This window comes from Phaethon aethereus (genome assembly GCF_964289735.1).
Source record: "Phaethon aethereus genome assembly, chromosome: 6".
NCBI lineage: Eukaryota > Metazoa > Chordata > Aves > Phaethontiformes > Phaethontidae > Phaethon > Phaethon aethereus.
Window position 1 is genome coordinate 30,297,907 of NC_138580.1, and position 25,794 is coordinate 30,323,700.

At 42.3% G+C, this 25,794-nt stretch overlaps 1 protein-coding gene across 2 annotated transcripts; it reads right to left on the minus strand.

Annotated features, from left to right (window-relative positions):
- Positions 1-246: 246 nt before the first annotated feature.
- On the minus strand, positions 247-25,132 carry NOP58 (NOP58 ribonucleoprotein; the record flags this gene model as incomplete). Of its 2 annotated transcripts, none has more annotated exons than XM_082001300.1 (15): positions 247-582; positions 1,317-1,435; positions 6,572-6,705; positions 8,933-8,994; positions 10,284-10,418; positions 11,083-11,246; positions 11,917-12,043; positions 12,983-13,128; positions 14,005-14,139; positions 15,424-15,488; positions 16,672-16,808; positions 17,837-17,961; positions 19,831-19,883; positions 21,613-21,689; positions 25,088-25,132. In XM_082001300.1, 15 exons carry the CDS (start codon positions 25,130-25,132, stop codon positions 532-534), a joined length of 1,575 nt encoding a protein of 524 aa, XP_081857426.1. In that variant the 3' UTR covers positions 247-531. The 2 variants fall into 2 exon arrangements, with proteins under 2 accessions (XP_081857426.1, XP_081857425.1); XM_082001299.1 differs by having other exon boundaries at positions 1,317-1,438.
- Between the last annotated feature and the right edge of the window lie 662 nt (positions 25,133-25,794).

Consider the following 25,794-nt stretch of genomic DNA (forward strand, 5'->3'; position numbering starts at 1 on the left):
CACAGATTCAATAATGCACCTCAGCTGTTCAACACATCTTTGCTATTATGCAGAGATATTTGTATCAATTTTATGGAGAACTTAAGAATATTAGAACCTTTGAATTCTTCAAAGAATCAACTGCAACAAAACACTTACACATTCAGAATTTTTTTTTGCTGATCATTAATTTAAAATAATATCATAGAAATAGTCCTGATAATGGTTAGAAAACCAGCAAACAAGTTAAAAGACAGAGGCATAAAATCTCCATAAAAATTTTTTTATTCCTTATCAGTGGAGACTGCATATGAAAAGATGATCTATTGTGAGCTCTTCAACAAAAGAAACCAAAACCACAGCAATCTTCCTAAGTAGCAGACACACTGGGGTAATCCTGTTCCAGGACAGAAGAAAGCTATCAAATCCATCTCCTTGCCCTCTTGCAAAACAGGGAAGTTACAGTTTTCAGCAAGAAGCTAAAGAAATTATGTCAAGAAATGCTACTCTGAAGCAGATGTCCAAGGGAAAATGTTTCCCCGCTGCTCCTCATCAGTCTTCATCTTTCATTTTCTTCTTTTTCTTCTTCTTTTTCTCTGTATTCTGCAAACAAACAAATGCTGCTATGACCAAAGCATAATGCAGAAGCAAAGCAACACATGCAGCTAGGCAACAGCTCACACTCAAAGCATCACAGCAGCTGCCATACTCAAAGCACAACCCAAGAGATGTCCCCTTCCTCTACTGCTAAATGTTTACAGCACGGCAGGGCCAGCTATGCTGTCTGCCACACTGCTGGCAGTTCAGCACTGCAGTCAAGCAGCGTAGCTGCGCTAAACGACAGGGAGAAAATTAAACCCCATGCTAATAACAGGATTTCAAAACTAAGCAAGCAGTTTGGTTTGGTCCCATCCACTCTACTATTGCTAGAAGACATCACATGATGCTTCATCAATTCAGCAGGTACAGCTTCTGCTCTCTACTAGTCCTAAACACTAGGCATACACCTGTGGATCAGCACGAAGGGACACCCCTCCTCACTAGAAAAGATGTAGAAAGAGAGAAGACTAAAGCTAGGGGTGGGCAGAGAAAAGGAAGAGAATCACTCCTGATACACGGAGGCATTGCAGTCACAAATTTCTCAGATCTTAGTTTGTAATGCAAATCTTCCTGGACATTACAGTGATGGATATAATGAAATAAACTAGTAAGAGTAAAACTGTGCTTGCATACCATGGGTTATATGGATAAGAATATTTTTTCCCTTCTCACTCCACATGTTTTAGAGAGAAGCAAATTCCCATAAAGGATCAGGTAGCCATGCAATTCTGCCTCACCTCAACTGGGGGATTGGTGGGGGGTTCCTCACTTGGTACCTCTTCTTCTTCAGCTTGCTTTCCCTTATCCTTTTTTTTTTTCTTCTTTTTGACAGGTTCATCATCTTCTACAGTTATCTCTTCTATACCACAGAAGAGAGGAAAAAAAAAAAAAGGCAGGTTGTCAGTTATCAAGAATGTAAAAGGCAAAAGGAAAAGCTTTCTGTGAGATTTGAGAGAATGCAATGATGACAGCAAGAATGCAAAATACCGAATACCATACTGCCCTTTCTTTACATCTCTCTACACCTATTATCTCTCCACTTTGCCCTTACCTACATGACTACTCCCTGCTATAATTAAAATATACAACTATCTAAGAAGTGGCAATGTTCAGACAGCACTATTCACATTTCCTGGTACAAACACCATTCCTATATGCTGCTCCCAAAGTTTAAAAAAGCTTGCATGTTTTCATTTGTCTGTGAAATTACCTTCAAAGTACTCTTTTATGAAAACACACTGTCCACAGTTTGGCAAGTATTTTCACCAGCATCACAAGAGCAGTGGAAGAACTCTAAAACCCACCTTGGAAATGAGTGTTCAGCCAGCAGTACCTTGTTCACCATGGATCTCCCTATCTTGATGTTGGAAATTTCCTAAGAAGCAGACCAGTTTTCTTAACCAATTATACTGGCAAACACAGAGCTCTCTTAATGCTGACCTAACATAAAGCATTCAGTGCAACAGCAGAAACTCTTTCCTGTCCTGGAAGACAGGAATTGTATTATTTATATAAGCTGAGAGGAACGTTAACCCAAGGAAAGATTTACTAATGCCCACTTACATTTATTTTTCAGAACTATTCATCAACAGCTGGCCTATCTAATCACAGTGGTCAAGGCACTATGATTTACCACTCATTTTCTAGAATACATACCACAATCTTAGGAATCTCCAGGTAAAGTGACAAAGCAGAAATCATTACCAAGCTGACAGCCTATGCAGTAGCCAGGCTGTTACTGGAGCATACCCAAGTTAAATTTAATTGCATAACTGAGTTGGTGCTGGATATCAAGTTTCTTCTCAGTACATAGTACTCATAAGTTCATGACATAGCAACCACTGTCCTTCAGTAGCTTCAAAACTGAGATGCTGAAACCAGTGGTGTTTGTGGTATGTACAGTTGCTACTGGAGGTGTGACTCAAGAAGTAATTTTCTCACTGTGCTCCCCCCAAAAAGCCAAATCAGTTTCATTTTGAAGCACACTCACCACTTACAAAAAGAACAGAAACAAAACCAGTGCAATTACAAAAAAACCAAAACATACAACCCCTTAACATCTTGATTGTACTCTGTCACAAATTTAGTTCCTCAAGGCAGCAGAAGTATTATATGATTCAAAAATACACTTCAATCTTTGCCTCTAACATAAGCTTCAGACAAAAAAAAATTGCTTCAGGGTAAAAAGTTTCTAGACATGTCTACAGGAAAATACAGCCAGCTAACACATGCAGTTTTCTGACATTAAAAAAATGCCAGAAGCAAAACAGCAAAGGATTCCAGATAAAGAAACTGGTAAATATAATTGTAAGTGGATTCCGCCATACACATCATTCACAGTGAACAGTGTGCAAGCATAATGCATTCGAAACACGTGTAAAAATAAGTATCCTCACCTCCCTACATATGACAGGGAAATAAAAAGTAGCTGAAAAATAAGCATAAACTACATTAAAGCCATACAGTACAGCAGGAGCATACGCATCATATTTTGCTATGCGACACATTTTCACTCAGCTGGATTGGCAGGCTATGCATTTTCAAGCAAAATGCTGGGTGGTAACCTTGGAAAAATAACTTCTTGTTATTACTCTACATGTCATCAAGTATGACACACCAGGCAGCGGAACCTGCCACAATTTACAACTGCAGATAATGCACTGTGCACTCACAGGCACTGTCACTTCTCACAGCTAGCAGCAGACGCCTTCCTGAAGATTTCAGTTGCTGCTTTCTAGCAAAGCTCATCACAAGACCAAGTATTTGTACCTAGGCAGAATGAGGATAAAGGCTCCCGGGGTGCTGGTCTTTCCCCTCTGGGTGCAACACTTCTAAGTCAGTCAAGCCCGGTGGGGTTTCTTTGTGATACACAGCAGCTGACAAGAAGCTGACAGCTCTTAGTATCGGGCACGGGGGCACAGAAAGCAGCACCCGGAAGAGCTGTTTGATTGATGGCCCTGTGCAGTGCTGGAGATCACCAGCAGTACTTCCATTCACCCATTTTCCACCAATTTTCTCTAAGAGTTTACACACCAGCCCGATGCACCCTCCCTCCTCCACACGATGCTCTGCATGTACAGCATCAAGTCACGTGCCCTACCAATAAAGACGCCGTGTCATGATCTCGCTGACATTTAAGGCTTTGTCTTGCAGGGTTCACTCCATTAATTTGAGATGATACTTCTCTTTGCAAAAGAGACCTTTCCAAACGACTAGCTGCTGTTATATCCTCATGCTTAAATGCAATCTGAACACTTTATTAGGGGCACTGGCTAGCCCTTTTGGTAGCATACATTCTCTCTAGCCACACTCAACCTCAAAGACTGTAGTCACAAAAATACCTGTCCTATTTTCCTTCCCCCACCATTAAAACAGGTTTTAACAGACAACTCCTTAATCGGATTATAACTTATTTCAGGCACTACCCTTCCGCTTTGTTTCCCTTTAGGTGTAAAACGTGTAAGTGGTTTGAAGTCATGCCTCACCCCCACACCCCCTGCCACTTCCTATCCAAAGTAATGCCATACATGCACCCCAAATGGGGGGAGAGAAAACACCACACATCTTGCAGTAACATTTACATTTCAGGCTAGCACAATTTAAAATATTGCCTCTCTTTACAACAAATATTAAAGCAATAGTTTGACAAATCACTTTTCAGCAGCAGCTTCCCAGCTTATTCCTGTCCCTTACCTTCCTCGTGTAACAAACTGTATGAAAATTGATCAGGCTGAAGAAAGCCCATTTTTTTCCTGGGCTGCTTTTCTACCACCCCCATTTATCATGCAGCTGCACAAACAGCATGGGGAAGGAAGGGGCAGAGACTACTTTCACAACACTATGTCTGGATGTGTAATCTCTGACCAGGGAAAAGCTTAACAGAGCACTGCATCAAAAAGAATGGCGCCAAGAGCGGCAGAAATTAAAGGCTCATGGATATTCAAGTGGACGTGCAACATAAATCTTAATGCTGGGACCTCCTCTGCACTCTTCTGCGTATTACGGAACTTACTGAACTACTCAGACTTCTCGGACCACCACCACCGCCCTTTAGCACACTGTGCAGTCATACCAACTATACTGGAAAAGAGCAAGGTCATGGTCTGTCTAGCCTGTGTCAAGGAAATCCATGTACTTTGCTGGGTGGTCAAATACAAGAATTAGCAAACAAAGGGTACAAGAGGACAGGCTGAAGGGACTGGTTCTGCGTACAGGTGATACGAGATACAGAAGGTCTCTGAAAACGTTTCTTCCATAGTCTGAAGCAACTGGCACAGTTAGTTCTAATGCTCAAGTATCCAAATAAAATGACCCAGTTGATATGAAGAACTGGGAAAAGCAGGAGCTATGAACCACACACATCTGAAGGATGCCCTATCTTTTCAGCAAGAAAGCAACACATCTGAATCCTGTACTTCAGGCTTTGGGAGGTTTAAAAAAAAACATGCAAACAGCACAGATTTCAGTAGTCCATAAGCATTCTGAACACCATCTACTGCTCAAATAATTCTTGGTAGTTCAAGGATACCTGTGAAGCTCTACCCAATCCCTAAACCAGGAAATATCAATGATCAATAAAGCAAATGAAGCAAACACAAGCAGATTTGTGTATAAAAGCATGAACCATTGAATAATATGAACAGAGATTTCCTCCTCATACTGTAAGAGACCAGGCTGAAAATGGATGTAATAGTTCATCTGTGAGGAGCTCACAGGTGTGAGATGCCAGCACTTGCTTTGATAATGCAAGGAAAGCCCAAGGGAACAATTCTGAGACTATAGTAAGGGAAGTTAATTCAAAAGATTATCAAAAGCAGTAGCTGTGAGAACACCCACATTCAAAAAAAAAAAAAAAAAAGGCAAACGGGCAAAGTTCAAGCCTCCAAAGTGCTCATGTGTCCTTGTCGCATTATGGTAAGTACAAGAGAACAAGCTGAGGCACAGATCACAGCTTTATAGCACAAAGGATTCTCCCTGCAGTGTAACTCTAATTTTCAGCTAAGTTTAGGTTCCTGCAAGTTGCTCCATCTATGTACACAGACACCATGAAACAACTGGCACCTGGAAAGATTACACCTCAGCATCAGCTGAGCACAAAGAGGTAGAGAACCAGCATAACTACACCCTGATACCGTAGAACACAGCAGCACAGAGAAGGGCAGAAAGGAAGGGCTCTGGCAGCCCTCACCTGCTGCAGGCATGGGTAGTTGACAAAACTTGGGAGTAGCTCATCCCCAGATCTGGCTCAGTTCTCACAGAAGTGACAAAGTCATCTTCCTTTTCCTTTTTTTCCCCTTCCAAGTTACACACTGAATACTCCACTATCATAGCAAGTATTAGGCCAGCTATTTAGAGGTGCTGAACTGCACACTGGAGAGAAGAGAGAATGTTTCTTAAAATTATCTATAATATAAAACCAGATTTTGAAGTCGCAGTCCAAAAATCTTCTTGACATAGTACCTTATCAGAGAAGGAAAGAATAACTGTGGCCATAGTTCAGTTTTAGCTCTCCAGAGAGTAACAACTGTTCATGTATTATGTAAATTTAGACTGAAATTTCCAAGTGTCAGAATTTGAGGTGAAATGACATTCAATGTTTATATGTTGAAACATACCAGAAAACATTTCTATACAGAATAAAACAGTATTCTTTAAAGAAAATTGTGCAAGTTCTGGTTTTACAGAGAAGAGCATTTTTGTCTTCAAGATAGTGAGGCCCACTAAATACAAACCTGCTGAGCAAGAAATTTTGCAAGAAGAATATGAGTAGAGTTTTGTTTTTAAGTGTTCTTATACGCTGTTTAAAAGCAGGTATTTATAGGAAATTGACTGCAGTCTAGTGTCAGTCCATAAAGGATTATTACTTTTTTTTTTTTTAAATACACTGTCATACCCAAGGAGAATAACCAGGTATTGCGGCTGGTTGTAAACATTAAGCCCCACTGCATGATGAACATGGTGACATGCCAGAAGCACAGATGCAGCAACTAACCTTTCATCTCTGCTTTGAACTTCTTTGCTTTCACAGCAACCTCTGTGTCTTGTTCTTCCACCTCCTGAATTTTGCGTTTCTTTGAAACGGCAGGAAGTGTAGAGTCACCAGACGGGTCAAATACTTTTACTTCACTGTAATGAAGAAAACAAGTCAGTTTAAGTAACAAAAAGAAGAGCTAACTCCCAGGCAAGATCCTGCAGTTAAACATAAACTTTCCAAGACAACCTCCCAAGAATATTCACAAATCAACCTTGCTCAGCTAACAAAGCATCTACAAATAGTGAGGCCCTTTCTCTGATACATGAATGGTTCATCAGTAATCATGACTACAGGAGATACCCACCAAGTATCTGATCTGAACAGAAGACAACAGTTAAATAAGAGTTTGGTTCTGGTTTATATCTGTTCAAGGCTCTACAGAGCACTTAAGATTGATCTCTCTGCTGCTGAAAGCCTTTCCAGCACAGCTGTATGGTCACAAGCACATAGGTCCCCATAATTTGGTAAGTCCATATAAGCATACCCTAAGGGTAATATATATACAGGATTAGAAGTAGCTTTATTTTTACTTTTTCTGCACTGCTTTTCAACGATTATGTTCACAAGGCACAACTCACAAGGCAGGGTAATGCTATGGCTCATCTCTGTATCACTTGTATCACTGACTGTACAGGACATTCAAATACCTAATCTGTGTCTGAATCTGCCTCTTCTCAAATATTGCATGCTCCTTTGTTCAGTTCAGTCCCGAACTCCTCTACAGGCTGCAGAGAACCAGCCATCTAAAACACAGAAATTATTCTTATGGGTATTAAGACTGCATATTGCTTTACAGAAATTGATTATGCAGCCTTTTGCAAATAGTGGACTCTGCTTCAGCTAAACCCAGGCAAGAGCTCACTGGCTTCCTTGTCATTGTCAAAATACTGCTGCTAACTAAAAAAAAAAAATTAAAAAATTAAAAAAATAGCAAATAAATATGCCAAAAGACAGGTAATGCACTCTCACATCTTTTTTTGGAAAGCATACTGAACCTCATCTCTAAAAACTACCTCACAATTAACTTCTGAAACATTACTTTGATGTAGCTAATTCATACCAGATCCACAGTTCCATACAAGACTAAGAGATTCTTGCCAATCTCCTTAAAACACTAGTTTAGCCCTTCAATCACTCCCCATAAAGCAGCAGTACTGCCATTTTTGTACTACGAGAACAATCTGACAGCAACTGAGTTAGTTGCTCCTTTAGGCAGCCAGACTAAGCCAAACAGCCAGGAACTCTCTCATCTCTCCCCCAAGCCTAGACACATTTGCAAAGCATGTCTAACAGTAGAAACGTGTCCTGGCAGGAATTCATGACTCCTCATTTCAAGAGGTCAAAAACCAGCATCTATGTTGTCTCCTCAACACCCTCCTCCCTAAGCTACTGCCTCCTTACATGCCCTGATGCTTCATTTACTGACACTGTCTTCAAAAGCTGCTCCAGAAATCACAGCCGTCACTACACTTTGAAATGCCTAACATATGGAAACGAAAGTTACAGCTAGGCTCGAGATGTTTGGGGACTGCAGATGGGTTTTATTGTTTTCTTCACAGAACTAGCACCCAGCCCTGGTTTTGCTGATCACTTGCCCTCTCTACAGCAAAGATTCAGCAAAATAAGCAGGCCAAGCTAAGCAAGAAGCCTGCAACCAAATTAAGCAAAAAACCCAGATGTCACAGCTCAGACTAATAATAGTCTGTTCAAATCCTTAGATGTTCAGCTGTCCCAGTTGCAATTTACAGTGTCACTTCAGGCACCAGAAACTGCTCTAACAGTGTCCAGTGCCTATCTATTGTTTAAGATATATATTACTTTTTACGTACGAGACCTAAACAAGGAGACAAAGCTTTGCTCAAAACAAGTGTTGGGGTTTTTTTCCTTCTAAAAATAAGACAACTAAGTAGGCCTCTAGGACAGCTTCCATGTCAAAAAAATTCATTCAAACTCTGATTTTTTCAAATTTAATTTATTCAGACTTGCATTAACTAAAGCTGCTATATATTAACCCCCCAAACTAGTCAGCTTTTTGGGCTGATGCCGATAGCATCTAAATATACTTGTTATCTGATGATGTCAGTAATTTACTGTTAGAAAATCAAGACTGGGTCTCTAGTTCACTGGCTTTATCACAACCGTAAAATGTGGGAAAATGGAAATTCCCATTAGCAATGGGACTTGTCATCAGTGTTTAGGAGCACAGACAATGTTTTCTGGATCTTAAAGTCAACCCAGCCCACAAACAAGAAGCTTCTCAGAAATAAAAACATGGAGAGTCATTTTTACTCAGTCAAGCTGAAAGGAAAAACTATTCACCTCTTGTTTTGATACTTGTCTGTCCTGGCCAAGGCTTTTCCAGTGCCACTTATTCTTCTTATCTACAAGAAAAATTTAGAAGTGAAAAACAAATTACTCATAATGCAAATGATTCACAACACAAGTTCAACTGCTCTTAAAAGGAATTAAAAATGGAAAGATAGACATGTATTATTGGTCAGGTTCTTGTGTACCTGCATGAGTCTTACACCTAGGAGTAGACTAGTAGGAGTAGAATAGTGACAGGGAGGTAACTGGGGTGAGAAAGGCACATGCCTTTCTAATATTGCTCTTCAAGAGCCCAATTCAATTAAAGGGCACCCTAGTACTGGATCAAACATACCACAGCCACATGACATACAACATCATTCCTCTTAATTCACAAGATCAGCTCAAATTTGTGCACACTTTCTTTTTTTTTTGCAAGGATAACTGCATGTCAGGGCAGGTATCACCCTATGTCTGGCATAACACCAACCTTAAAACCACAGTACAGGCTCCAAACTGGATTTGAATTAAATTTGTACTTGTCAGGTGATCAGTTTGTGTTTTGGTATTAAAATGACTCCTTGCCTTTGTTTTGATGGGAAGTATCACCTCCCCTGAAATGCTCAAGGAGAAGCAGGCAGGTTTTTCTGGATTTTTCTTTTTTGTTCTAGTGATGCCAGTACTGCAGCATTACTATCAGATCTTCTAGCTTGGAAAGCTGAATCCAGTCATCATTTATAAAATCACATGCAGCAGGCATGCCACCTAAAAGAGGAAAGTGAACCCTATGTTCTTCCAGCATGCTGTGCTGACGGCAACAGATGGAACAGCAGGTCCAGAGAGGCAGGATATGCATTAGGTGATGGGAGGGCAATGCAGCAATTTGCAGAACATCATCTTGCTTTAGCTACAGAGAAAGCTCCTTAAGACTGAACACCACCAGTGTTCAGATTTTGGGGAACCATGGTGCAAAATGTGTGTGTGTGGGGAGAAAAATCAAAATGTGCTTTTTTCCTAAGGTGAAAGGAAAGAAGCTATGAAGTAACAAGCATATGTCTGCAATTAATACAGAGATGTATTAGAATGCAAATGTATGATCTTATGAATCTTCTTCAGAATTGAGATTTTTCAGTATAATATAAATGAAGACAAGCATGTAAACAAGGAAAACTGACACACAAACAAATGGATGCAGCCAGCTTACAAACACTACTGCTCCAGCCAAGGTTGGGAGAAACTACAGAGTAAGAGTGACACTAGATCACACAACTGAGTGAAGGGAAAAGACTCAGAAAGCAATGCATCAGAAAGATCATACCATAAACAAAAATGTCAGCTTCATGCAGCCCTCTGCTAGACTTACCCCTCTCTCTTCCAAAAGCCTCAGTCTCGTCTCTACTTTTAGTCTGTTCTCAGCTCCCATTTCAGCACTGGTGTTCTCTCCAAGAGCATCATAACGAATAGTCAAGGCAGTCTTAGCTGCCAGCATTCGAGAAATCTGGAAAAGCCAAAAGAATATTAAATGTTAAGACTTAACATAAGGCAATGATTCACTCTGATCTGGAAACCATACCCACAAACAAAAGAACAAAGTAACCGTTTACTAGCAGTGTTTAGTCCGAAAAAACAATTAGTACATCATTCTTTCAGCATTGAAATACTGTTAATGTAACACCTGATTTTCTTGATAAATAGAGGGAAATATCTGAGACAGCAAGTCAGTTATACATATCCTACTCTACCCCAACCTTTATCAGGTTAGTTCGAGATGTAATTTCCAGCTGGATAGCTTTCTCCACATATTCATCCACCTGCATTATAAAAGCAAACCACAAATGCTAGTAGCTTTAGCACAACAACAGTCCAATTTTCAAGCAAGACTAAACCCTGTAACAGCTTAGTTTACTATCACATAGAAGAAAGTAGTAATGTACCCCTTGAGAAAGCCAGTGTTACATCATAACTCAGCAGGAATGCATCTGTTATTACTCAGATGTGTTGAATGGACAATCCCATTCGCTTTTTCAAACAGGAATGAATGACATCCAAAGATTTGTGGGACAGTGGCATTTTCCACATAACCGTGAAGCAATACAGTAATGCAAGCCACACAAATAGCCTCACTGTGAAGCTCAAAGCTGGTAAACAATCCTGCAACTCACCTTTCCTTTGTTTTTGGCATTGGTTTGTCCCACTAGGGAAGCATGATAGATAAGGCCAAATTTAGGTGTGTCCCTTTTAGTCTTCAGTGCTCTGAAGAGTGCCTTCTCAGCGCCCAGTAACTGAACTGTTGAAGCCGGATGTTTCGCCAGATTCAAGAGGGAACCTAGAAGGAGGTGACACAGCAATAGTAATTTGTCGGAAGAGCAGCTAGCGAAGCAGGAGGCTTGATTCCTACACTATTCAAAAGTAGGAAGCTCAGAGCCATCTATTTCTATGAGAGCTGCTTCACATTCATTTCCTGAAGGACAGGTAAGCCATTTCAGTCTTTCATGCTTCTACTAACTGTCTTGGTTTGATTTCAGCCACAGGAAAGAAGGCTGATTCAATAAAACATATTCTGCTGGAGTAATGCCTACCCCTGACAAAGTCTGGCAGCAAGAATGTGTCACCACAGAACTGGCAGAATAGATAACTGAAATAAGGCTGCTACCTTAAGCCAGTCTGACTATAAAAGCCTAATGCCAGTTTGTCAGCATTTTACCTCAGAAGTGACTAGACTATCAGCAGGAGGCTCAGTAATGTCTCAGAAGAGGTAGTGACTTAAGTTGCCCTCATATTCCAAAAAGGAATTCAGGCCAACTGAGAACTTCATCATCACAGACTACTAGCAAGCTCATGACGAATCTTGAGAATACCAGCAAGTGCCACCTTCCCCCCTTTTACCACAAGATGTTCATCAGGGCCTTGCATAATGCTTTTAGCTGACCAGCTCCTCAGAGAAAACCTCCGATGAGCTCACCTAAGCTTTACTTACATTGATCAGTGTAACCCACCTGCATGAGCAATAAGTCTTGCTCCAACCAGTTCACCCACCATGACAGTGAGATTAGGAGCAATGGCCATCATTCTGTTCTTCAGGTAGTCATACAGCTGTGTCCGATACTCAGAGATTTCAATCACCTGACACAGACAGAGTTTGGTTACTGGAATCAGTATTAGCTGACCAACAAGTATTAAGACCTAAATATATTGAAATGAGGAAGTGCTGAGAATTCCAGTGGAGACTAGCAAAATGCAAAATGCAGACAGCCAAGAGCCAGAGTTATAGGAAGCTTTGTATAAGGTACATTCCCAGAGCAGAGCTCCATCCACAAAGTGTATTGGATCTGTATTGCTTATTTCCTTATGCAACTTATTTTCTCAGCAAAGCTCCTGATAAAGCAACTGACAACATGCCAAAGACAGCGAAGCAGAACAAAAATACTTAGTAAGGACATTTTCTTTAGGACAAAACCCTGGAACATTCAGTTTTCACATAAATCTTTGGCACCATTCTCTTGAAATGGGATAAATGCTCTTTACTTGTTCCATACAAATACACACAATTAGAATGCACACAAAAAAGCAGCCCAGTCTAGACCAAGAACAGGAACTCCTAACTCTGCCACTCCCTGGTAGAGTTACAAAGGGATCCAACCGGCACCACTAAAGTAAGAGGGAGTTCACATACAATCCAGATGAAAGGAGCATAGGGCTCCTAATTCTTTTGGGGATACAGCGCCCCACTTTTAACCCAGGGTTTATCAATTAGCTTGAAAGGTGACATTAAAAAGAGGCTATACAGTACCATTATCTCGAAGACTTAAAAGCACAATGATGCCAAAATTTCCCCCAAAAGTAAGACTGCCACTTTTGGAAGACTTTGTACAGACATCAACAGTCTGAGATGGCTCAGATGAGGTAGTGACTGTGCACCCTCATGTATGTACATCAGCAAAGCAACAATATAGGAATCATCACTGCCATCACAAGTGTATTAGCAACACCCTGGGAAAAACCTCTCCTTGGTAGAAGAGGCTAAATCAGAGTTCCTATTGCCATTCATCAATGTGTACGAACCTGATCACAGAGATGGATGATGTTGTTTATATCTTCTTCTGATACTTCCGTCCCCATGGAAATCTCGGCAGCAGCCTTCACATCCTCTTCAATCTCCTCTGGTAGGATGTCAGAAACATCAGAGGAGGCAAAATTGCTTCTGTCTCCTGTGGGGGACAGATGAAAGCATGTTTGTGCTGGGGGCAAGATGAACTAGTAAAAAAAAGCACAGAAACAGACAATGATAAAAGGCCAAAATAACAACAGTGAGTCAAGCCTGACATATTTTGTGAGTTTGGAATAGGATGATGGCAATGTTCCGACTTTATGTTTATACTAGCTGTGAATATTAAATTTGAAACTAGAAGAAAAGCCCTTATTCTGTAGCACTGCATACTTCACCTTTTCAGTAGCTGCCTGCTGCAAAATTTTCAGTCACAAGGTTACAGAGGAAGAATTCCAGGAAGTGAGCAGTCATTTACCACTAACCAAACCTATGTAATTCTTCCTACAATTGGGAAAAAAATCTCCCTTAATATCATAAGTCTCTCCGTGGACTGCAAACTTCATTACTTAAATAAAATTGTCAATACAAAGTCCATGCCTAAGAGGTGAGACAAGTGTCCAAAATATCATAGTGGTCATTACTGCAGCTCCTTTGAAGAATTATAGCAGTTGTTGTCTCCAAGAACACTCACAAACAGGCAGCGATTCTCTTTACCTCAGTTTTTGGCAGCTAACTTCCAAACTGGTCTGCTGACTAATTGTGATTCTAAGAAGATACTCTGGTGGTCCATGAAGAACTGACTGGTGATATGGTATTAGCTTTCCTCTTAAGCTTCAAAATGGTAAATTGCATCAACATACAGATGCAAGCATACACTGCTTTTCTACTGGCCTTATTTACACTGCTGCTGCTGAAGGCAGGATTGTATACAGAGTCATGACTAGCTGGGCAAGTTGCTGCTCTACAAACCAGTGCCACTAATGCATTGCATACTAACATGTAGCATACTCCAGGCTCATGCCTCCTTATTACTCACCAACTTTCCGCACACATTTACAATACGTTAGGTTATCTGTGATGATTTTGCCCAGTTCAGGGAAGTGCCAGCCATACCATTCCCTACAGCGCATGATGTAATTATTCAGTTCTTTGTCCAAGTCATCAAGAAGTGCTAAGAGAAAGAAGAATGCACTGTTTTTTTCTGAAAAGGTAATCTAAAAATGGAAGACTCTCAAATCAACAAGTTTAAATAGTGTAAAGCGAGATGAACTGAAGTATTTTATCCCATAAAGACTACAACAAAACGTAAGATGCAGTACATTAGAAATCACTACTTCTCAGAGAACTGCATAATCCTAGACTCAATATTACAGAAACACTAGAATTCCCATGAGTGTGGCCTGAAAGTTTCATCATTGGGGCCATCTTAGATAGACTCCTTTAACAGCTGCAAAGCATATTCCCCTGGAAGGGGAGCAGCAGCCAGTTATTCTTCCTCTCAGTCAGCCAAAGTGCTACATACAAGATTGATGTAAAACTTAGCCATCTAATAAACTTTAAGGAAGAATGTTTTAATGGTGAGAAGCTGATCTTATATGCAATACTTGATTTAAAAGATTGTATTAAGCCTTTTAGTTGCCTTTATAACATAAATACACCCAACAGAAGTCCAACAGGCTCACCATTTACCAGATATGACCAATAACTGGATTTACAACCTAAGAGTGTAACACCCACAGCATATATTGCTACAGAGCCCTGAGGCTAAAATATTTCCCACTAATGCAATACCAACATTCCCATCTGTTGTCTCAGTGGTAGTGACGAAGGAACTGAATTAAATCATTAATTTCAGCTTAACTATGTTTCGTCATTGACAACAGTCTGGGAATTAATATTCCAAACAGGATTCTTCACCACTGCTTCACAGCAAGCATGCCAATTACGATGTGGATGTCTTCAAGGAAAAACGAAGAAAGGGCTTTCCTAGCTGCGTTTACAACTTCAGTCTGTTTTCCATTAAGAAAGCAAGGAGATAGAATGCAGCATTACACACTGCAGTGGGTTTTACATGCCTAACGTAAGTCTACTTCTACACTGCCCTCTATGCAGGATGAAAGGTCAGAAAATCCTGTCCTGTGGAGCCTATTCTCCCAACACTACTCAGAAGGGAGGCATGCTGGGAAGTGAAATCCTCAGAGGACTGAACTAACACTGTCTGTATCTCAGCTGATCTCTATGCTACAAAAAAAGTGGACACCAGTTTATTGTATCACCCTAAAAATATTTCTGCTTGCAGAAAACCCTATTAAGAAAACACACTTTATGCCTAGCTGAACACTGATACACTATTTACTGAAACACACTAGGAGGAAACCGACAGCAATACTTTTCTGTAAAGAAGTCAGCTATCCTAAGCTGAACCATCAATAATTTAAGCTCTAAATATACTTACAAATTGCCTGGATAATCATGGTATCTACTTTGTCTGGGCTGAATTTCAATTTGTATCGGGAAAGGCTGAGGAGACAGAAATACAATTTCATCAGCATCCTGACATCTTGTTGCAGGGTATGTCCCACCTGTTCTTATTTTACATTAATATAGCTTGTCCATACATTCATTCATACCACCTCAGTTTTATGTCACTGACTGCTCTCAGCTGTGACCAGAAGCCACGCCAACACAAGTTTCACAACAGCTCCGACACATGTACATGCACATCCTGTGACCAGGGTGAAAGGGAAAGTTAAGTCTATCTGTACTACATACAGCAGATTGAACATGAGTGCTGTAGCAGGAAACTGGCCGTCGGTTTCTCTCTGCATGGTTCCCCACAAAAAGTATTTGTCAACAGCACTTCCAGTTGTGCAGTGGCTGGAGGCAATCCACAACCTGTACCTACCCAGCAGCAAATATCAGCAACGCTCATGCGAAGCAACAGAAGACACTTCCTGGAACAGATTCTCACTGTCTGAGAAAGCCCATTACCATCTGGATTTAATGTACATTTAAAATTTCTCATTAAAACGCTACAGTAAAAGACACTTGATATCAATGAGGACTTGCACCTTCAAAGTCCTTTTTCAATATTAATGCCCATTTTCTAAGCAAACATCATCTATTTTTATGGAATTAGCTGCAGCAAAGCAGCTCTCTAACTTGCCAATGGCTCACAAACAGTACAAGCTCATGTCAGAATATGGATTAAAAGGTACTCATGAATAAATGCTTGACCCCATGCTGATCCAACAACTTTGTATCTAACCACTGCTCCACCGAACCTAAAAGGCAGCGATAACAAGGTGGGAAGACAGGTCTGCCTTTAACATTTACATTATGTATTATAAGGGTATTTATTCTGGCATAAATCAGTCATCACCTTGTCTCTCAGTGGCAATGAAGTTTTAAGAGACACATTTGACTGCTACAGACACATTTCAAACCAAATCCTCAAGTACGTAACATGCAAAGGAAACCCATCAACTTCAACTTCGGGGAAAGATGAAGCCTCTCCCTAAAGGGTGGATGTAAGCTGGAAAGCCCTCCCTTTATAAAACAAGATTTCAGATACAAATGTGTCTTGACTTACGCAGTATGAGACCATGTCACACGCTCAGAGACACTTCGAACACCACAGCATAGCCGAGGACACAGGAGCAGGGCAGAGATGGGATGAAATAGAGCTGTTCTAGGAACTCACCTGTGCGCCAGACCCAGACACATAGCTGCCATCTCTCGAGAAGGAAGGCCTGTAATAAGCCCTTCAATCTGTGAGCGAATTCCTCTCATCAGCTCTGTAACCATCGGGCTGTGTATACAACTCAAATTCAACTTGTCCTGCAGGATGGAAATCAGTGATCCAAAATCAGGCACAACAGTGACATTCCTCTAAAGTTCTTCTTCCAGTAGCCTTATCTCATTATACCTGGTTTTCCTACTGCAATCCTGTGATAACACAACAGTGTCAGTCATCTTCGATGCTCAAGGTAGCAACACCCCCAGTTCCCCACACAGTAAGAATTCCAGTTTGAAGAGAAGATTTATACATAATCCTCTGTCTGCCATGTAGACACTGGAACTGAAGGTTCAAGATTTTGCAGTTTACTAGAAACAGTTTGGCCACAGAGAGAAAATTCAGAGGTAGAGGGCTGGGGGCTTTGGGTCTTTTTCAGAGAACAAGACTGAATAATTAATTCAGAGTCCTTGGTATTATTCACTTTAACACCAAATCCTCCTCATTTTGCAGCCTACACCATTTTCCTAAGACAGCATGAGGAGGTGGTCAGAATAAAAATCACTAGAACAGGGAGCAATCAGACATGAGATGGGAACCTAGTATTTGACGCCTCGGAGACATGGGAGAAAGCAGTCCACCTCTACTGTACTTGTCCTTCCTCTGGTAGGCAAGGACTGAAGGGTATGCACAACTGCTTGTAGACTAAGGCAGGCAGAATGATGCGTAATCCCAACAAGACAGTAAGTCATCACCCCATTATTTCTGCATCTGTTACTGAAGAATAAGCATGTCTGCCTGGCTGTTTTTTTGTTTGGTTCCTCTTCCTCTTTTTCTGGATGGGAACATTGGGGAAATTAATTTTTTAATCTGCTGGGTTTCCAAAAAATATTTAAGAGAGAAATCAAGCAAACCTGAACACCTCAGTGCACTTTTACCATATCATTCAGTTGTGCACTCAAGACATAATCTTCCCAGTATCATACAGTACACATTTAAACATAAGGATTAGACATCTTCCACACTACAAACATAGCATAATCGATTGCTAATAATTGCAAAATCTCTCGAACCTGACTGTAAGATTTCAGTAGCATGAAACAAAAGGAAGAATGGCAAAATCAGTTATCACCTTTATGACACCTCCAAGTTTGGCATCTGCCACAGCCAACTGTTCATGGGCATCTTTTGCCACTATCTTCTTGAGAATTTTCTTCAAGTTCTTGCTGAGCTTGCCTTCTACAAGAGCTGTGGATGCTGTATAAAACAAAAGACCAAAGATGCAGTTTCTTTCCCTTCCTAAAATCTGTAAAAATAGTACTCCTAACCTTGTATTTTTATTTTTACTGCCCACAGTAGCTCTAGTCTGAGCTGCAGTACTACTTTGCCATGCAGTGGCTAAAATTGAAATAGAAGAAAATTATATACTTGCTCCTTTGGAGGCCTAAAATCAAAAGCCCTTCTACCCTTGCCTCTCCTTTCTCCATGTGGTTTCAGTTCTGTTTCTGTCAATTTTGTTTAAGGATCTCTACAAACAGTATACCATATGCTTTACATATATGTTTAACATTTACGAAGGCAAGGTTATATGGGAACAGTCTGTATATCATTTAATTAACCAACCATTTTCCCAGTCCCTTAGTCAGCAATGATGATGTACTAAATTGAGTAATGGCTTATTTGCATCCTCTGATGATGATAATATACTATCTAAAGCCAAACAAAGAGTGATGCCAAACACACTGACCGGGCAGTCAGACATGGACCTTTTTAATATAGCATGTAGACTGAGGAATTTTAAAAGGACATTCTTCATTCTCAAGTATTAATAGATCTGTAAAAGCTTTACAATCCCACACGATATATTTCAAGCAGGCATTATACAACTCTTTGCAGGTCAGCTCTGTGCTCCACTGAACTTCTGTGATTGATACAACATCTTCACGACAGCAAACAGAGCAGAAGCCAGTGGTTTTGGATTTCCAGAACCTTAATGAAATGTAAGGGTAAAATTTAAGTGCTGTGCTGAGTTTCCTCTCAACTCTTCTACAGCAGAGGTAAGTGTCCACATTTCAAGCTGGCCAATAGCTCCTAACCCACTTAAAACAGCCACATACATAGTCTTCCCTTCAAAATAAACATGATATAGGTAGTCTGAATAATCTCTGCCATTTCACAGATAAATAAACCTGAAGCAAAGTAGTAGAATTTTTTTTTGTGGGGGTGGGTGTTGTTTTGTTTTGTGAGTGTTTGTTTTTGCTTTTTTTAAGTCAGCCTAACTATACATGATCTGAATCCAAACCTATGCAAAACAACATTAAAAAATGCCAGGGAAATGAATATACAGCAGCTTCAATCTCAGTTGTGTCACTTGCATCTCATGTATGACTGTAGTGCCTCCATTTTTGTTTTCTTCACTTCCTTTACGAGCTACCCCTACCACACCAGAATACGAAGATCTGTTCTTTACTCATAAATGTGACGTGGAATATCCATCTACTGATGTCATACAGCACATTCAGCAGTAATAGTCACATCATTTCTGAATGATTAGTTAGAACTTTTATCATTTCTGTTCAAACTAGTCCACAGCATCAAGCATTTAAATGTTGAATTAGTAAGAATTATTGAATATAAGGCTTTCCATTTTGTTTAAACACCTGAATTTCTTTTAAGTGGAATATAGGCTATTTTTAGGCTAAAAAACCCAGGCATAATATGCATCCCTAAAACAAGAGCAGTTGTAATAATATATGTAGGCTGATATCAGTCTGTTGTCTCAGTGGTAGTGACGAAATGTTGACTCAAATCAGTTATATTCAGCTTCAACAAGAATCCATCATTGACAACAGGCTATGTATATCAGTCAAAACCTTCTATATGGTGCTCATTAGTGAGCTGCTTGGGAAATAAGCACAGTAGGAAAAAAACCAATAGACTTCATTACATTTCTACTGCACTATAGACCGGATTGATGACCTCATAAAACAATAAAAACAGTTCACTCTGAAAAATTTGTAATTTAAAAACTAAGCAAAGAAATAGAGCAGGGACAGAGGAAAGTAATGCATGAACCAGTCCATGACAGACTTTTTAAATATTTTTTTAAGAATGGTGTTAACTCACCAGCAAGTGCCTCTGTTGTGTCCTGAAATTTTTCGAAGTGTTTCAGCTTTACTCTACAGAAGAATACAAGTTTGTAAACAAATGTACATAAACCAGATGCTAGAACCATTTTACTTTTTTTTTGTTTTTGCCTCTGCTATTATAGTTCCCCTCTTCTCCCTAAAACTGCAAGAGAGCAGAGATCAATATCCAGATCCTCAGAAAGAAGGAACAGCACTAAACCTGCTGATTCAGCTTGAGCCTGATGTGACTTTTCAGCTGGATCCCACAAACTTCATTTAAAAAGAATTAAAAAAGGGATTTTTGATTTAGTATTTCTAGGACCAACATAATCAGAAAACCTAAGCCCCCTTTTTGTTTTGCAGTTCATATTTAAAGACAGACATCATCCATTTAACTTTCAACACTGCACCCTGATTAACTAGGTGTCACTGCTGATTGACTAATGATAGCATCTTCCCACTCATCTTCAAAAGGGAGTCTTCTGACTCTGTGGAATGCGTAGCCTGCACAGCTCAGATTTAACATGCTTTTCAACCAAATGCATATTCAAAGACTTCAAAACTGAACTGATTCATTGCCCATGAATCCTCAAGTCCTCCCTCATAATTAGATGTTAGAATACAAGTTCTGAGCTGAGCTTAAAACAAACAAACAAAATTTCTTCCATGCCCTAACTGCTGACCAGAGCCAAAAATCATACGGACAGTGTTTAACCACACTGTGTCAGATCCTTAGGCCCAGCTTCCCTCTCCCTCTCACATACTCTGGTGTTGATATCTACAGTTACAGTTAAGAAGTTATCTTAATCCAGTAAATTCCTTGTCAGGGACAGGCATTTGACTAATCCAGTTCTGATTAACCACTGGTCTTTGTGAGTCAAGTATCTGCAGAGGAAGCAAGGTCACAGATAAAGCTGAACGCTTGAGTTAAGCATTCGCAGAGTCCAACAGAAGCTCCAGGCTTATACTGATGGCTTTTCAGAAAGGCAGGCGAGATAGGAATTACTCTGATCAGAGTAGAAATCCATCAAAAGCCACATCCTGTCTAGCAAGTGGCCAAGATAATGTTTCTAAGACAAGATTAACAACACTACAAATAGGCAGATGTGGGAATATTCCAGCCTCTCCTCTAAATACTGTTACAGAGCAGGATAAATCGAAATTGCAAGGCATAGCTTGTTCACAGGTATCCGTTATAACCAAAGCTGGTTAGAAATCTTCCAGTAAAAACATCCTAGCCAGACTTGGAAGGAATCCACCATTGTCCCCAGCTTTAGGGCAATTTGCTAGGAAGGCCAGCTTGGTCAGTGGACACTGCCATCCCTGAGCTCCACAGCGGTAATAATGTTCACTGTTATCTTGGGCAATAACACTAACTCTCAATGCACGGTGATTCACATGTTATTAGTTTCAGCTGGATTAAATTTTTTTTTTTTTTAAGAATTTCCTGTGAGCACAAAAACCTGCCATTTCAGCCAGTTCCAGGATTACAAGCTTGGATGTTCTTGTCAAAGCATCCAGATCTCCTTAAAATATTGTTCAATTTTTTGTTTCAGTGACACATGGTAATGCCTTCTGCAGCTTAATTACACTGCAAGGAAAAAAAGGTATTTCATGTTTCTCTGAGTAGCTAACAACTTTATCATTGTTCACAGCTTTTAGGTTTTACAATACTCAAAAATAAAAATCAATAGTTCTTTCTGAACCATAGATGTGCATAACTACAGGCAGTCACGTCCTTCCAAAAGCCAGGCTGGTACCCCCACATAAAGCTGCTTACATTTTGTTTGCTTTTTCAGGAGTTTCAAATTCTTTCCATAAACTGTCAACTTCTTGGAGCTTTTTCTCATTCAGAACCTGTAACAGAAAACAAACAAACAAAACAAAAAACCACACAAATATACTTAAAGCACTTTTGAACAACCTTCAACCCTGCATTCAGCCAAGACGACCTGAAGCAGATTTACAGTGTATCCAACCACTGGAAGTTAATACCGATCGAGTCAAACACACTCAATTTCGGTGATCTCCGGTTTCATCATTCTCTCTCAGCAGCTTTATCCTACTAATAGACACACAATACTACAGTGGTTTTACTTTCAATTGAGTTGCAGAAGTTGCTCAATAATGGCTGGGTCCTTCTGAAGCTGCACATTAAAGCAAACCCCTCTCTTTGTTTATCAAAACAGGGCTTGCTCCACCTCCTCTACAGGACTCATTCACAACCCCAGTGACCCAAAACCAAACCTGCCACTACTTTGGGAAAATACAAACATGTCTGGGACACCCAACAGGAAGGAGTGATCCCACAAGTTATTTTCATTAATCTGAGCTAGCCCAAGGAAGAAAGAGAACATCTCTATAAAGATGACTTTTCACCACAGCTTGGTAATCAACTGAACCAAGAATTACCTAAGAGGCAGCAATGGCTTAATCCCACCTCTGTACAAAGGGGATTCTCCCTCAGTTTTTAAACAGTGTAAGATTAACAATTACACCCCTAGAGCCTACACACATTTCACAAAACAGAGTGTACTGCAAGTTCCTAGAAACGTGCTCAGGGGAACAGTACAGTCAAGATCTTTACAACAGTATGTTCTTTACACCTCACTCCAAAAACCTTGTGGTTTTGTCCCCACAACATGAATTCAAGACAACTGCAATTTGACTCGGTGCAGTGCAGAAATCCTTCTTGGGATTACAAGATTTCGCTCCCTTGCAGAGTTTTAAGTCTCATTCAAGGAGTTGTCTTTTGTAAACTCAATTAGTAACTGAGCAAAGAAACATAGTAGCTCATTTCCCACAGGACTCTGAGGCACAGGAAAACCTCGGGGCAACTCTTCCTTTCCTCAGCCTGCTGATTCTTTCCTCCAATTCATCTTTTCTACCCTGAGGCCTACAAAATGTTCGGCCTCTATAAATAGACATGGGTACATAGAGAAAAATAAATACATAGAAACTGCTAAATCAAGGTTGTTAGTATATAGAAATTACATGCCTATGGATATTTTGTGTCCTGCAAGATAGTAAGACTCAGACCCTTTTGCCCGTACTATTTATACTATTTGTTTCTCTCATAGGAGCAACACCTACAAGGGAATACCGAAAGGTACACAAAGGGAATACCGAGAGGTACACAGCTTGCAGAGGACAACAGCTCTTGCTCACCAAGGCATAAAGGCAGAGCACAGTTATGCTGGCAACGGACATCTGTGGGCACTTCTGAAAAGGGAAGCAGGTGACCATGACGGTCTCCCAAAATTCAGAAGCACAAGTTCTGTCCAACCCCCAGATAACTTAAAACAAAACAAAACCAAACAACCCTCTCAACCCCCCTTCCCCCAAACTAGCAGTGACAATCTTTAGAGACTGCTTTAAAAAGAGTGAAACCCTGCAGAGAATATTTTGACACAGAATGAACATACAAGCGTAACAACGACACAAGTTCGCAGCTGAACAGCTACCGCATCGAGGAAAGGAAAGCTATTTGATAGAGAGCCTTGCCCTGCATATGTCCAGTGGCTGGGGCTCGCTGTATCTGGGCTTGGCAGCTGCAAACAAAATCAGTATGGGAAACCAAAGCTTATCTCAGAACATCCATTTTAATAAAACACGACTGCTGCTCAGTTCCAGCAGACAGCCTTCACCTCGCTCGCAATGCAGCCCAGGCACCATTTGCAGCCCGCTGCCTCTCGGCCGGCGCAGGCGTTTCACAGCCGGCCTCGGCACGCTGCTGCTGGGTGCCCGGTGCCCTCTAGCCGCTTCGCGCACACATCGCAGCCAGACGCCGCGCCCCGGCTGCCGGCACCCGCAGCGGAGTGCCGCAGCGCTTCTGCAGACGGACTCCTTCATTTCTCGCTATGCCCCTCCTCCTACCTTTGCTTTATGCCTACCCTGCTTTCAGAAATTAAAATACGAGTTATTTTCAGCTCCTCCTGGCTCCTGTGAAAGGTTAAAAGGCCGTGGCTCACTGCGCAAGAAGTTTAAGCCTATTCAAGAAGTAATTTATTTATATTTTTAGTAACTTCGAAGGTGCAGGATACTAGCCAGTATGAACATTCAGCAAGCAAAACCTTCAGGGAGGCTGCTGTATGTCTTAGTTCCCCCGGTATAAGTGGGAGGACGGGGGCACAGAACAGAAGCTTTCTGCTTTTAGAAGTATTTCTGTCTTCTCCTTGAGGCTTACATCTTGAAATCCTTCTTACCTGAATTGCACAGCTGCACCCCAACGAGGAATAAAGGTTTCGGGGCACGTGAAATAGACATAGTGCTCTGTAGAGCACCTAGGGTGTAGCTCTGCAGCAGGCTAGGGAAAAAGAAACCACTGCCTTGCTCTCTTTGCACCTTTACTTGTATGCACACAAGCTAAACACAGAAAAAAAAAATAAGACTAAGCTGTGGGAAAAAAATACAAGTGTTATGATCAAACTCTATGAACAAGCTGGTGGAACTGTACAGGCATCAACACTCGAGCAAGAGAACAGGCCAGAGAGGAACATGGCACTGTAGCAGCCCTAGTTTAGACTTGTTCAAACGACAATGAAACTGTAGCCTTTGAGCCACCTCGTTAAAAGGCTGGCAGAGCCCACTGAAGCGGTCTGTTCGTCCCAGCCCGCGTTCTCAGCCGAGCGAGGGAAGTCAGACCGCATGCTATACCTGCAGGCATGCTCACCCTGCCCGTGAGCTCAGCCAGCCGACGAGCCCCGCTCGACGGGCTCAGGCCAAAGCACCCCGCACACCCGCCTGGGCACACGCTGCCTGTCTCCCATACGCCCCTTCCTGCATCCACGAGGTTTTGCTGGAACATCAGCCACGATGGCACAGCTACGAAGAGAAAGTGGTCAACATGCCCAAACCTGGACGCCTCCAGAGACTCCAGAAGGGGCACGGCCACGGGTGCACTCCCTCCTACCAAATCCGCCACGGGCGATCCATGGCAGGACTACCGAGGAAGCCCCCCTTCTGAAGCCCCCCAAGCGCCTTCAGACTCCAGCTGCAGCCCCTTCCCCGCGCCTCTGGCCAGCGGCCTCCCTCACAACACAGCCTCTCTGCTCCTGCCCGGCCCCAGAGGCACGGCGCAATTCCCCGAAGAGCCGCCTGGCGCGGGGGCACTCGCCCCCCGCCAGCCCAGCGCAGGCCCGGAGCGCTGCTCCCCCTCAGCCCTCGCTTCTGCTTCACGGCGGGGCGGCAGCCGCCCCCCCGCGCTAGGCCCCACCCGGGCGGGGGCCGCACGCGGCCAGCCCTCCGCGCCTCACCTTGAAAATGGCGTAACCAGCGGCGGTCTCGAACAGCACCAACATGATGCCGGCGGCGGGGTCGGGGCGGGGGCAGCCACGTGCGCCAGCGGACGGGACCACCCGATCAAGCGCGCGCGTGCGCCGGAAGGGGAAGTGAGCGCAGCGGAAGTGAGCGCAGCGGAGGTGGAAGCGGTGGGTCCGCCTTCCCCGCGCGCTCTCGCGAGCCACGTGGCGGGCGGCGAGGCCACGTGGCCGCGCGGGCGGGGGCGGAGCCTCTACTGCGTCCGTTACCGCCAGGCTCCGCCCTTTTGCGGCCGTCCCGCTGCGGGCGGCGGGGCCCGACCCAGGGCCTGCTGGAGGCCTGGCGTTAGGCGCCCGGCTGCGTCGTGTTCTTGAAGGTTCGAGCCTCTTGACGTAAAACAGCCCTCCCTGTAAGCGTTCAGACGGCTGCCCGGTGCGCGGGAGGGCTCTGTGGTTAGCCCGCCCGGGTTGTGTGCCAGCCCCGCGGCTGCCGTTCAGCAGCTTGTGGTTCCTCGGGAGCAGGGGGCCCTGCCCCGCGCCTCTCGGGCCCTGCAGGTGCAGAAGTTGGCTGTGGGGACAGCTGCTGCCGCTGGAAGCAGCCCTGTGCTTGAAGACATGGCTGCCCGTAGTGGTAGCTGTTGTTTCCCAAGTGAATCCTGGAGCAGGTTTGAGCTGCGTTCAGGCTGCATTCAGCGCGCCGGCGA